This window comes from Barbatula barbatula (genome assembly GCF_947034865.1).
Source record: "Barbatula barbatula genome assembly, chromosome: 1".
NCBI lineage: Eukaryota > Metazoa > Chordata > Actinopteri > Cypriniformes > Nemacheilidae > Barbatula > Barbatula barbatula.
Window position 1 is genome coordinate 22,129,627 of NC_136766.1, and position 14,720 is coordinate 22,144,346.

At 40.6% G+C, this 14,720-nt stretch overlaps 1 protein-coding gene across 4 annotated transcripts in view; it reads right to left on the bottom strand.

Annotated features, from left to right (window-relative positions):
• tspan18a (tetraspanin 18a) overlaps positions 1-14,720 on the bottom strand; it is a 54,075-nt gene that overhangs the window by 15,429 nt on the left and 23,926 nt on the right. For 2 of the 4 annotated variants that reach the window (XM_079475151.1, XM_079475153.1), the window contains exon 2: positions 12,287-12,363. Coding sequence is in view for 2 of the 4 variants with exons in the window: in XM_079475150.1 (XP_079331276.1) it covers positions 12,278-12,280 (3 nt within the window). In the remaining 2 variants the exon portion in view is untranslated. Of the gene's footprint in view, positions 1-12,277; positions 12,364-14,720 lie in introns of all 4 variants that reach the window. The other 2 variants (XM_079475150.1, XM_079475152.1) reach the window with 1 other exon arrangement.

Below are 14,720 nucleotides of genomic sequence, written 5' to 3' on the forward strand. Positions count from 1 at the left end.
TTTTTTTCTCCTCCAATGGAGTTTTGGGTTCCTCGCCACCATTTGCATACTGTTTTGCACTGTTTTGCCTGGCCGGGGGGGCTGCTAGAATTTGGTAGTGCATATAGGAATTTATTGTGTGTCTGATATTTGACCTGTGTTTTGACTTCCATAACCTTTTATGTTTTACTTATAGTCAATGTTTTCTTGTACAGCTGCTTTGTAACAATAAAAAATTGTAAAAAGCGCTATATAAATAAAGCTGACTTGACTTGACTTGACTTGGAGCAGTGCAAGCAGGGTAGAAGCAGCCCATCGGCGGCGTTGGAGTTCACCTCCAAGGCAGACGTCAGATGACAAGTCTTGGACTGGTGGCTGGGTCACACCTTCCAACCGCTGGCAGAGGATGTTCAGTGCCGTCAAACGTTGAGAGCATGTGGGTGACAGAGCTGTGAGCGCAAGTCGAGTGGGGAGTATGCCAGGATCTGGCTCCTACTAGACCTCTTGGAAGGAGGGGGTAGGTCTCTGGCGGAGAGGCTGTTGACGGTGCCTAGGCTGCAGCAACCACTTGTCCAGACGGCTGTGTGCCAGGTCAACTTGAGAGGACCAATCGATGCTGAGCTCTGCATCCACTCTGGTGAGGATTCTGACGAGCTCAGAGTCAGAGCAAGGACGGGTGTCGCTGGATTCCTCAGCCAGCAGGGGGGCTTCTTCGTCCGAAGTGGCCCAGTCTGCACACTCTGAGACAGGGTACATAACTTCTTCCATCTCGTCTGAACCGCTGAACAAGTAGGTAGGTGTAGGTCCTCATGGGCGAAGTGAACAGGATTGCTGCATGGAGGTGGAGAGACGGCAGGCCGGGCTGGGCTGGCGTAAGCTCATCTACACCCCTGTGCTCAAGCTTACGGTTCCACTGCTTTTTCCGAGAGGGATAGGTGGGGAGAACAGGGAGTGGGATCACTAAAGTGGGCGATCCAGGCGCGAAGCACAGTGAGGGAAAGACGCTCACAGTGGGGGAAGCTTGCACCTGTTAGAGCGGTCTCGGAGTGGGTCCGTCCCAGGCAGGAGACACACTCTGGATGGAGATCTTCGGAAAGCAGAGAGGCTTGATTCAACAGGCTTAGTAGCTCTCCAAAATGGCAGGCTCGAACACCATTGGTCTGTGATTTTCACAGATGTTAACCAATAGGCTTCAGTATTGGACAAAACAGGAGTTTTCTCATAGCGTCTGCAACCCAATGTGAAGTGAACCGTATCAAAAGGGAACCTGAATTGCACTCTTAAAAATAAAGGTCCTTTAAAAGGTTCTTTGATGCCATAGAATAACCTTTTTTGTCTAAATGGTTCAATAAATAACCTTTCTGTTATCGGTTCTTTGTGGCAAAAAAGGTTCTTCAGATTATGAAAAGGTAAGAAAGAGATGGTTCTTTGTGGAACCAAAAATGGTTCTTCTATGGGTATGCTGTGAAGAAACTTTTAAGCACCTTTATTTTTAAGAGTGTAGTATGCAATTCACAGAGAGATTTTTTTTTAAATTAAAAATTAAATACTTGAGTAGACTATAAAATTTTTAAATGTCATTGTGCAAGAAAGGTTAACATGTTGTCAAAAAAGTATTCTTTTACAGTAAAGATTGCATTGTATCCTTGAAGAGAAATTATCTTTTCCGAAGCCTATGGTCAAACTTTTCTATTGATGTTGACTTTGATTAAATCTCAAATGGTTTAAGACTGAACATTCTCCAATATGTCTGTGGTATATGCTGTGGTATATATACATTCATATTACATTTTAAATGTATTATTTTATTATTACAGCTCTTAATTGACAGAAGACAAAAAATGTTCTGTGTTGGATGAAAGACCCATATTTAAAGCACAGAAGCCAATGGCTGTCTAAGGAGAGCTGAATGCTAAGCGGACACATCAAATGAATTTATAGGCAGCATGCAGCTCCTCTTTAGACAGTTCCCCTTGGGAAAGCACTGTTTCTGTTACCATCTCATGTGACATCAGCACACATAGATCATAAACTCTGTATTAATGAGCCGCTCTCTGGTGCAGAACATGCATGTGATGCCTTTCTTGGAGGCATGTACTTGGAGTACATTAATCTGAAGGGTATCACTTACAGGTAATAATTTAGTATAAAAATTGGTTGCTCAAGAGTCACTGTCACTTCAAGAGACACTATGATAAAACACAATATTAACAGTTTCATTATTTACTATGCAGCCCCAACACCTTCAATCTTTCACGGCTCTCTGCATTCTGGAGTATACGGTACCTAAGGATGTAAATTCTATCTAATGATGCAACGATGTTGACACCTCAATCTAACCAAGAGTTGCTTAGATCAGTGCTGCAGGCAATCACATTTAAGACTGAGGATCTATATGAGAGGATTTTTTTAGGCTAATAGCAGATATAAACAAAGATTAATTTAGATCTTTTTCTATTTGTGATCTATGTAGTTGGATATTATTATACTTAACGTTTTAGAAGGCTTTTTTAAAAAACATAACCATAATCTGTTTTATGTGCTGCCTGCTTCATCACAGCTATGTAGTCTGTGTAGGAGAGGTTTTATTCATCATTGGCATTCAAGAACTGTTACTGTGAATCTGCACAAAATGCTATGACCTTCAAATGATGTGTTTGACTCAAATTTAAGGTCAGACAGAGAGAAAAGAACTTTATTAATGCTAAACGCCTTTCCTCAAAATATGTTAAGTGGCTTTTGAACTACTGTGAAACATATATGCCGTGAGGGGAAAAACAAAAGGTATACCATCTGTGTAACACATGTCATTTCATAAACAAAGCTCAGTTCACCCAAAAATAAAAATTCTGTCATCATTCACTCACCCATATGTTGTTCCAAATCTGTATCATTTTCTTTGTTCTGATGAACACAGAGAAAGATATTCAGAATGACGCTTGTAACAAATCAGTTCTTGGCCACCATTGACCACCAAAGTAAGGAAAATTACAATTGAAGTCAAAGGTTCCCCAGAACTATTTGCTTTTTCCTACATTCAGCTAAATATCTTCTTTTGTGTTCAATAGAACAAAGACATTTATAAAGCAAATTGTCCTACTACGGTAGTCAATGGCATTACTTTACTTTGCCTTTACACTAATAACCTACATGGCCTTGCTCTTTAAAATAATTTCATTGTAGTAATTCAATGTAGCCAGTTTGAAATCAAATAATACTTTTCTTAATAATATGTTAGCATATGAACGAAGCACAACTTTAGGATAGTTGACAAGCGTATAGATTTGGTGTGCTCTTCCTCACTCTGTCTAAAAATCCTTTCTATAACAATGGCCCGGGTGAATAAATAAAGTCTGAAAATCATGTAACAAGTGCATGAACATCCTCTTGTGTTATCATCATTTTCTCAGCTCTGATTATTCTAGTAGGACAGGAGGCTGACAGCCTAGTAGTGCTACAGAGTGCAGGTGACATTGGAGGGTGTTTTTCTTTTTTGAGTTCTTGCAAAGAGGCTGATAGACACTACAATGTGTTGTTCGGCTCTGTCTCTGGAGAACAGCAGTCACATTTTGAGTCAGAGTTAAGCAAGACATCTGCCAGAAGATATCTAGTACTTTCAATGACATTCTGAGAATGATATGAAAGTGCAAAAAGACATGGTGTGATTCTCCTGAACTATATTTTGCCTAAAAAGTTGGAAAATTTAATTTTAGATTCAACTTTTTCCATGCACTAAAAGAGTATGGTCACGTTCACCTAGGGTGACATTCTTCTACAGTTATTAGCTTAGATAGGCTGAAATACTTCTCTATAGTTTATCATTAAACATGGGAACCTCAACAATAAGGGCTGCATTACATCAGCTCAAAATCATTTCATTCAATGTGTGAAGGCAGTCTATGGAAATCAGTCTTTGTTCAATAAAAACTTTTTTCGTTCCTCTGGTGAATATGGGGAATAAAACCCTGGTACAAAGTTGATAATAAAATTAGAAACGGAACAATGCCAGCTTTTCTGTCACATATTATTTTGGTACCCACACATGGTCTGACTGACTGACAGACAGCCGACTCTGTAATTTGTGGCAGAAGCTGTTGCACAAAATGCATTTAATGCACCATCCGTATTACTAACTTTACTAACTAACTTTAATGCATTAGTATAAAGTTCAGGCTTCTTTGCAGTCTTGCAATTACAAAAGAAGGAAGAGGAAAGCATAAGACAAAACAAGAGCGGTAAAAAGTGTTCCACGAAAAGGGAATCCACACAACACGACAAGACTAAGTTACTGTACAAGACAAGAGGGATGGGATGGGATGGGATGGGGTGCAGAATCAACTAGAGTTGACGAGTGCGGAGTGGTAGTGATTAAATAAGGGTGAAGATTAAAGGACACCAGGTGAAAGCACTGATGGTAACGAGGGAGCGATGAGCGCAGCTGACTGGCATCTACACACGTAACTGATCTAACCACAAAGACAACACAGACACGTGCTCACCAAGGTACTGACAGGTAGGCTCTAAATCACAGCTTTCAAACAGATTCAAAGTCTTGCATTTTTTAAGAATATTAAAAAATAAATATTATTATGCCGATTAACGGCAATATGGGAAGACATATGGCGGGTGGCATTATAATCTGCAGTTTTATTATAACATTCATAGCATTATTACATATTCAGATCTAAAGAACGCAAATACCTTATCCTTACCTCCAGGTTCACCCGAACGAGAGGATTGGACAAATAAACATATACAAATTCAATATATACATACTGTATGTATACACATACATAAACAATATGAATAAAAAGGGGCAAGAAAATGTACTGAAAAAGGAAAGTAATAAAGTTTTACATATCTAATGAAGAGAGTGCCTTCACGGAGAGAACAGGGTTCCACGTTTTGTAGAATGTGTTCACAGAGTGGCTGAGTGTTTACATTTTTTCCAGACGCAAAATTTAAAGTAGGTGCATTAACCAAGAGCTATGATGGGGAGGGGTTGATGATTTCCAGTGTAACAATATTTGTCTTCTGGCTACCAGTAAACCAAGAGCAATAACATCAGCTTGTCTCTTCCAATCACAGGACATACTCCAAAAATACCAATAATTGGGCAGGGTTTTAAAGAAACATCAAGAGGTTCTGATAATGAGTAAAAGAAAGACGTATAGAATGAGTTTTATTAAGAACATGTATCAAAAGTATGGGTACAATCTTCCAGAGATACATAGCATCTATGACATAGATAGGTTGAACACTGCCTCCAAAGAAGAATATTAATGACTACTTCTCTAGCCCCGCCCACTGGTTCACGCATGACAGTACTCATTCATTCATTCAACTTTATTTATAAAGCCATCATTCATAAAAACACCATGAATAATTAAACAGACACATAGCTCATACATATTTACTTAAACCAGAATAAAACACACGTAGCCCATACATATAGACTTTTTACACAAATATCAGGTGTCAAAGGCCAAGGAAAAAAGGTACGTTTTAAAATGAGATTTAAACATACACCGCAAAGAGGCTTGCCTAATATAAGGAGGCAGGGCAATCCATAATTTGGGGGCTGCCACCGCAAAAGCACGGTCCCCTCTGAGCAGCGTGGGGGTGTATAGGGGTGTAATAGCTCAGATATGTAGAATGGGGCAGAACCAATTAAAGCGACAACGAGCAACACCTGCTCACTGTTGCCCCACGTGGTTCAAATTGTCTGTATACAGTGTCGTAAAAACTGTCACAAAGATTTCTCCCTGGCAGCTCGGGGATAGCAGCTGATTGTTAGAAGTTAGCATATAGCCTGCATGTGTTTTGTAACCTACAGGTATAGTACTTTTCTTTTGTTCTTTTTTCGGAAGTCACTTAACACAATCGCAAACAGGTTTGTGTTTTGTGTAATATAAATTATAACAGTCAACTCGCTATAAAAACAGTGCATAGCTTGTACATGTATATATATAACAGTAACATTAGCCTACTCAATTACTGAACTGTTCAACATTTACGTGGTTTACTGGTCTGAACTAAATAATCTGCTACTTTTTACCAGAACGCGTTTATTGTGTTTTTTTACTCTTCAGTTACAAGCACTACACACAATTATGACGAGACTATCTCTCAGCTACCTTACGGTTATAAAGTGTGAACCGGTGGTGCACCAATGACACACACTAATAACAAATACGTTAAAAAAGTACAAGACGGTAACAAAAACTTTACAAATAAGACTTACAAATCCAGGAGCAGAACCGCTAGGTTTCCTTACGTTTTGCAACCCATTGCCTCTTGCAGCTCGCGCCACCGAGTGTAAGCCCATCCGATATTGATTTGTGACCGGCCTCGTGTCCGATCACTCTCTCGCTTTCTTTTCTTTGCTACCTCTGACAAAACCCTCATTGGTTTTGGTTTGTTTCGTCTTACTGTTAGCTCTGCTGTTGGCTAACTTCTCCCAGGCTACGAGTAAAATGTGACGTATGCCATAAAGCAGGGGATAGCGGGGCTTGTACCGACCCGAAGACGAAAGTTACAAGTGCAATTTCAGCCGATAGGTGGGTGCTTAGGAAGCAATGGGAGTAAAATTTGTCCAGTTTAAAGTTGTCCTACCACTAAAATAATTTTAGAGAAATTACTTTAAGGTCAAAAAGTTGCTTGTTGCCGCTTTAAGCATTTAAAGACAAACAAAATAATTTTGAACTGAATCCTACATTGTTCTGGCAGCCAATGAAGTGATGAAAGAATGGGGGAAATATACTCAGATTTGCGAGTCCCTGTCAAAAGGTGTTTTGCAGTGTTTTGCACCAACTGCAGACGGGTCAAAGACGACCCACTCATCCCAACATATAGTGCATTACAGTCCAGCTGGTTTGTAACAAAGGCATAGATAACAGTTCAAGGAGAGAAATGGCTTTATTTTAACCAGTTGTCTGCTCAATTTAACAACAGCCCCAATCTGACTGTCCAACTTTTATGTAATAATCAAATTTAACCCTGGGTCTGTTTGATATTCTGGGCTAAGACACTCAAATCAAACGAAGAGGCCCCAGTAACATCCCCCAAAGACTGACACAAGTTGCACGGATCCAGATAGAGCGAGCAAGCAATAAACATGCCGTTAAAGATCGCAAAATATTTTGCAGTGCCTGGTTGTGGAAGAACACAGTCGCTCCATAACCTTCCTTCGGATTCCGACATTAGTAATGCGTTGTTGAAAGTTTATTTTTAAAGACGTTCCATCTCATGTGGGTGAAACATTGAGCGTTTGTTCGCTTCATTTCACAGGTCAACTCTGGATTTGCGGAGAGACTCAAATTTTAAATCAGTGCTGTGCCGTCAATATTGGATCGGATATGAAAGGCTCAGCAATCTTATGTCAGTAAAACATATTTGGACTATGCATCCCTATTGTTTTGTTAGAGATCGCTTGATATGCCCTGATAATAGCCCTATTCACAAGGGATTCATATTACCTGAGGACCTCTAGTCATTTGTAATAATTGCAGAGGTTGTATGTGATCTTAATCCCGTGCGAATAGCCATGTCTGTAATTTGTAAAGTAAAAATGTCATGATTCTGCTGCATCATGTCATGTTTCTCTTGGTTTAGTAGCAGGATCATGACAGAACCTCATGTTAAATGTGGAGAGAGACAATTATTGTTCTTATGGCCTTCCATACTCTCTCCGGTCTCGTCATTGTTCCCATCCTCTTGTTACCTCGTTATTGATTATTGCCTACACCTGTTTCCCTCTTGATTTGCTCCCTTATTTAATGCCCTTGTGTCTTCTGTCTTGTGCTGGTTCATTGTGGTTTGTGTGGTGAGTTCCTGTGTTATGTTAGTTTAGTCATGTGTAGTTATGTCAAAGAGTTAATTTAAGTTTTGTTTCAGTGTAGTTAGTCTTAGTCCTGTCATGTTATGTATCCATGTTTTGTTATGTTACCCCCACGTGGGTCTTTGTTTTATTATTTATTAAATATATGTTAACCCCTTACCCGCTGTTTGCACCTGGGTCCTCTCTCCGTGTCTCACCACTCGAGAATCATGACAGAATGAACCAGCCATAATCGGACCCAGCAGACAGAGGGATCGTTGTGGCAGCAGTTGAGGCTGCCGGATTCCCCTCCAGGGTTAGAGGTTGCCGGACTCCCTTCCTGGGTCGAGAACGCCGGACTCCCTCCTGAGTCGGGGCCGCCGGACTCCCTACCAGGGTTGAGACTGCCGGATTCCTGCTCAGGGCCGAGACCGCCGGACTGCCTTACAGGGTTGAGACCGCCGGTCTTCCCTCCAGGGTCGAAGCCGCCGGAATCCTGTGGCCACCAAAGATCCCCAGCCGGGCATTCCAGGTCGGTGCAGCTGGGCATTCCAGGTCGGTGCAGCCGGGCATCCAGGTCGGTGCAGCCGGGCATCCAGGTCGGTGCAGCCGGGCATTTCCGCCCGGTGGAGCTGGGCACTCCCGCCCGGCGGAACCAGGCATCCCCGCCTGGTTGAGCCGGGCTTTCCTGCTTGGCGGAGCCGGCCATTCCAGCCCGGTGCATGCGGCCATTCCAGCCCGGTGTATGCGGCCATTCCAGCCCAGTGCATCCTGTTCGTGTCTGCCGGCTCTCCTGTTCGTGTCTGCCGGCTCTCCTGTTCGTGTCTGCCGGCTATCGTGTTCGTGTCTGCCGGCCATCCTGTTCATGTCTGCCGGCTAGTGTTTTCATGTCTGCCGGAGCTACCCAGTCCGTGTCTGCCCATGTTTGGACTTCCCTTTGGACTCTTGTGTGCCCCTTCCCTTGGACTCTTGTGCTTGCCCGTTTTGATTTATTGTATTGTCATGTTGTATTGTTGCCATTGTCACAGTCTGTCTTGTCTTGTTTGTGCCTTGAGGAGCATCAGGTTGCTGCTCCTTTAGGAGAGGCTTATGTCATGATTCTGCTGCATCATGTCATGTTTCTCTTGGTTTAGTAGCAGGATCATGACAGAACCTCATGTTAAATGTGGAGAGAGACAATTATTGTTCTTATGGCCTTCCATACTCTCTCCGGTCTCGTCATTGTTCCCATCCTCTTGTTACCTCGTTATTGATTATTGCCTACACCTGTTTCCCTCTTGATTTGCTCCCTTATTTAATGCCCTTGTGTCTTCTGTCTTGTGCTGGTTCATTGTGGTTTGTGTGGTGAGTTCCTGTGTTATGTTAGTTTAGTCATGTGTAGTTATGTCAAAGAGTTAATTTAAGTTTTGTTTCAGTGTAGTTAGTCTTAGTCCTGTCATGTTATGTTACCCCCACGTGGGTCTTTGTTTTATTATTTATTAAATATATGTTAACCCCTTACCCGCTGTTTGCACCTGGGTCCTCTCTCCGTGTCTCACCACTCGAGAATCATGACAAAAAATTACCCCACAAATTACCTACCATATTTTGATGAACACAGAGGTCCTGTGATAATATTAGTCCCATGCGAATTGGCATCTCTGTGATTTGTCTGGCTCATATATAATTTTTCAAGGTTTTATCCACCGTTTGTGAATAATGGAGGCTATTTTGAAGTGTTTTGATATTATTCCGGGTGCTGGGTCATATCCATTCCAGCCAACACTGTCGTTTTGGCCGGGACTCTCCCGTCTGTTTATTTATCATGGACACTCTCGTAACATTTGAGACCCGCCATCCCGTGATCTTCTGTCCATTTCGTGATCACGGGGCTCAAATGCTGACAGGTACGGTCATATATCATTAAACACCATACAATTATACTGTTTGCTATACAAACTATCACGTCAGGGAAATAAGTCAGTACATTTGAGTAAAATCGCAGGCTTCACTTATCCTGTGCGAAAGTGCCACATGAAATACAGTTGTAGGGAGGTAATTTCTAAATCACACGAGGTCCCCAGATAATGCTTATCCCATGCGAATGGGGCTAATGTGTTACGTATCTAACCAGATTCACAGAAGGTTCCAACTGGGTTTACTGCGCAAACTGCTATCCAATCATAGTAGTGGCCGTCTACTTCCAAGTCTTCAATGCGGCACGCCCATTAAAACGGAGCATTTGTCGAGCCGGCCTCAAAACCCGGGTAGAAAATAGCCTATTACTTATTGATTTTGATGTTTTTGAATGTTAAAACCATACGAACATCATAAGTAGACCTCATACAACAGTACAAAACAATAAAAAAGGCCAGTTCATGACACCTTTAAAGACGTTTCCTTTAATTTTGCTTTGGTGTAATACATTTTATGCACAACTTTAAATAGGACCGGATTTAAACAGGAGCAAATACATGTATTTAACAAATTAATTTTAGCAATTAATGTGATCCCATAAAGTGTCATCGAGTTCTGAGCCGATCTCCTTGACCCAGGTTTCCTTGAGACCAGAGAGTGAAGGGGATTGTAATATATGCATTAAATATAACATGCTATATATCGAGCCAACATGTCTGTATGTTTTGGGGTACGACAGAATGTCTTTTATTATATGGCTGATAAGGAAAGGAAGATAAATAAGTTTAAGCAAAATCGCGTAGCTGAAAATAACTAAATAGATTCAATATCTCCAAGCCTAACCTATCTTAGTAAATGATAAAAGGACATGAATATATTAACAGAAAACAGATCATGAAATGAACCTAGGCCTTTCTCCCTAAACTGTGCAAAAGTTGAGTCCAGTGCGGAGGGAACAAATAGATGGCAAAGTTGACAATGTATGTCGTTTGAAGTGTTGGCGAAACTGTTTCCAGATTCTCAGTGTACAGAGTACTATCAGGTTGTGAGTACACTTAGAGGGGTGCTGTAATTTGTAGGGATGCACCGATACCACATTTTAAGGATCGAGTACGATACCGATACTTTTTTCCCTGGTACTCGCCGATACCGATACCAGCACCGATACTAGTTTTTTTTAGTTTGTGGCAATTTTCTAAGAACAACACAATGAGACTAATGAACATATCAGCATCTTCATTTTTAACAACTTCAACTCATATTATGAAAAAATAAATCAATCTTATGTTCTTATCAAAACTTTTCAAAGCCAAAATTCACAGTGTCCATCCAAAAACCTCCAAAGGGCAAAACCAAGGACATAAGCATGCAGATTGCCATGCGGTCGTCATCATTGATTTTAAAATATTTCCACACTGCTATGAAGCGTTAAGAGAGAGTGATTTACATGTTAAATCAATGCAAAGACGCGATAGACCTACTTGCGGTGCGATTCACGCGAATGAGACGGCGTGAATTGAGCGTTCGCGTTATTCGCGCGAGTTGAAAAATCTGAACTTTGGCGAAAATTAGCGCCGCGTTAATCAGTCAGGCGCCTGCTGTAGTAGTGACGTGATTATGACATAGCGAGCGGAGGCAGAAATCTGAAACAACAATGAAGGACTGCGCCTCTGGACCCAGACACGGCGCCGAACGAGTCTACGTCTATCTTCAAGCCTTCCCTTGCACATTATGCGTAGCTACTTGCTCAACAAAATCCATGTCCGCCATTTCGCAACAAGACTGGAGCCGCCTGCCAGAAGCCCTTCCCATGACGCGAATTTCACTCGCGATTGAAGCGAATTCCACGCGCGAATGAAGCGAATTCCACTCGCGATTGAAGCGAATTCCACGCGCGAATGAAGTGAGTAAACTCAAAATTTTCAAGCGTCCAGCTACACACGAATAGCGCGATTTAGGTGTGAACACTCTATGACATTGTGTCTGCTACGGCAAGTGTCTCTGTGTGCACTGGAACGTTCTGTCAATTACGGCACGTGCGGTCTTTGGTATCGGGGACTTTTTACGAGTACGAGTACGTGAGCTTGGTATCGGGCCGATACCGATACTGGTATCGGTGCATCCCTAGAATTTGTAATCAAAAACTAATGCAGACAATGAGTAAGACCCGCAAGGAGCTAGCTTCTATCCTTCCCCAGATACTCTCTGGAGGATTACACCATGTAGGCCTATGTATTTTCTGAATATTAGCAGCCCAAGAATATAGACAAATAATTTTATATTTATCATTATTTTGCCAAAATAATGTAGCCTGACATGGATTAGAGAATCAAATAGATTTTTTTCAAGAAAGTCCTTCGAGAGATTATATAAACTATATTGAGAAACCAAGAGCATAACAATAATCATAATCAATATTCAGTGGATTTGTGTGAATATTTAAAAAAGACTATCATAGAGGTAGTGATAAATAAGCAGGTTGAATTCCCAGGTTTTAATATAACATTTTCATGCTGATTTCATAGTGACTGAAAGCAACCAGATTTTAATGATGTGATTAAAAATGATCAAAAATCACCATACCATATGTACCTGTAAATGTCTCTCCCTTCAAGCTGATGGCAAATGTGATGCTTTTCAGAAGTCCTCTTCACACTTCCCCTCTGTAGCTGTGAGTAACCATAAAACAAAAACAGTTATTCTTTCATACTGTGACAAACTGTCTCAAAAAATTCTTCAGAATGCTTTAAGTTAACAATATACTCTATGTATTGATGCATCCTTTTAACTCTTCAAGTGTGTGCATTCCCTCTGCAAGGACACGGTGTAAGCCACTCTACGTGGCCACCTTTTGCATTTTATGCCCTGGCCTGTGTAAAAAACTCTTTATCAACCGGCTCCTTCTGAGCGCAAAGCATCAAGAGCAGATTAACCATGGAGGGTAGTTCGTATAGGGCATTGCGCCAATGGACTGAACTGTTCATCTGTTTCCATGGAAACAAACAGAGAATGACAAAATGAAATGAAGTACCAATAAATGTAGCCTGAAAACTGTCTGAGGTGCACAATGTCAACCAGATCACATCAAAGTGTGTTACTCTTCAGGAAGACCAGAACAGGTTGGCAAAAGGTTGGTTGGTTAAAAAAATTAACATCTTAATGTGATCCATTTGCATGCTTGCAATTAGCTTATTTGTCCTGTTGAAGAAACTGGCTAAGCTAAAGGAAATGTTCAATTCTGCTTGATACACTTCACAAACTATGACTGAGGAATGATGATTGCGGTGGAACGGTGCATCAGGCTACCATGACTGAAGCTGTTTGATGATGACTAACTCATCACAATTGTAATAAACCAGCACTCATTACATTCCAGCTGTCATGAGGACTACAATGATCTCTATAAGCAATTTAAAATGCAATACATCCAAGAACAATATTATTGGTTGATTAAGCTTAAATGGGAAAAACAAATTGAAGAAAAGAAAATGCTGACAATTTGCCGAATCAATGCATTAAGATTGGAAAGGGCTGGGGAAGCAGGTATTTCTTTCTTTAACCTTTTCTGGAACAAAGCACAATGTATACAGTATACAGTATTAAACAACTTACATCATAACTGTCACATGGCACCATCATTTTATTTATTTTTAGGTGTTTATTTTTTTAGTTGTTCCTTTTTATACCATACAAGACCCTCAAAGCAAAGATAAAATGCAGATGAAGCTTTAAAGAAGTGTAAGTTCTGCTGTTATAGATGGCATATACAGGTATCAGGGAAAACCTCAGGTATAAAAGAAAAGCACTAAAGGCCAAGCCCTAAACCCCTAGGACACAATTACGTGCAGTACTTTCAAAGATCAAGGCAAAAACACGGAGGAGTCTGGATTCTCTCAGCGTCTCTTGGGTCCATTCTAGCGTTGCAGGGGCAAGAGGAATCAAATGTGACCCATATCCATTCACTTACTGAGCACATGACTATTCTCTTATTATATCTGGGGTTCCCTTTTACAATGAATGCTCATGGTTGGAGAAAACACCCAACACCCAAAGGTCTTACATAAAAAAAACCTGCTATGGGTTTTTGTGTGTTTTGGACACTTCAGTAATCAAGTTTTTTTAAATGAAGTCACTATATTTTTCAGGGTGTGTGTCATGCTTCTTATAAACATACAGGGATAGACTGGCTATAGGCGGCTTCAGAACTTTTCCCAAAGGACAAGATCAACTTGTGACCTGTCAAACTTATTTACAACACACAAAGCAAATAAACAGAATTTAAATTCTGACATCATCTAGCTAGCCCATTCAATGTATAATGATGCTAGATGTCATTAAAAAACTGTATAGGCCTATAACAATTTTTTTATTTTATGTTCGAGTATTCAAAATAATATGAATACTTTTGACTCAAAGACTGGTTAAAATAAAAAATAAGCCTCACTTAAAAGATAGACAAAGGCTCCCTACATTTGAATATAATCTAATTCTTTATGTACTAGTACCATTTTTTACCTTTTACACTGTAACCACTGCCATGTGCTTTATTTCACGATCAAGGCACCATTTTGAGCATATTTGACAGATTTTTTTATGCAGATCCAAACCCATATACAGAAATACATAGGTGCTGTATTTCTATATTGCAATAATTAATAGACATCGGGTATTAGCTTAGGATATCAGGTCAGGTGGCATTCTTCTTCATTCATTCTTAAGTTAAACCTTAAGAGTGGTAGCGAGATATTCTTAAGAACGACGTATACGAAGGTTTCGGGAAACCCAGCCCTGAACTGTACAGTCACTGGCAAACTACAGGTGTTCTACATGGACACAAAATGATTAGATGTTGCTTAGGAAATACAAGAAAAGACATCTCTAATTTAATATTTTCTTGCACAGGTTCACATGATGCTAGTATGAAAGATTGGCAGAACTAGCAACCGTGAGACATTTAAAGGGTTGAAGTGCAAAAAACAGACACAGTCGTGTTCACAGGAGATTCCACAACTTATTTACTGCATGG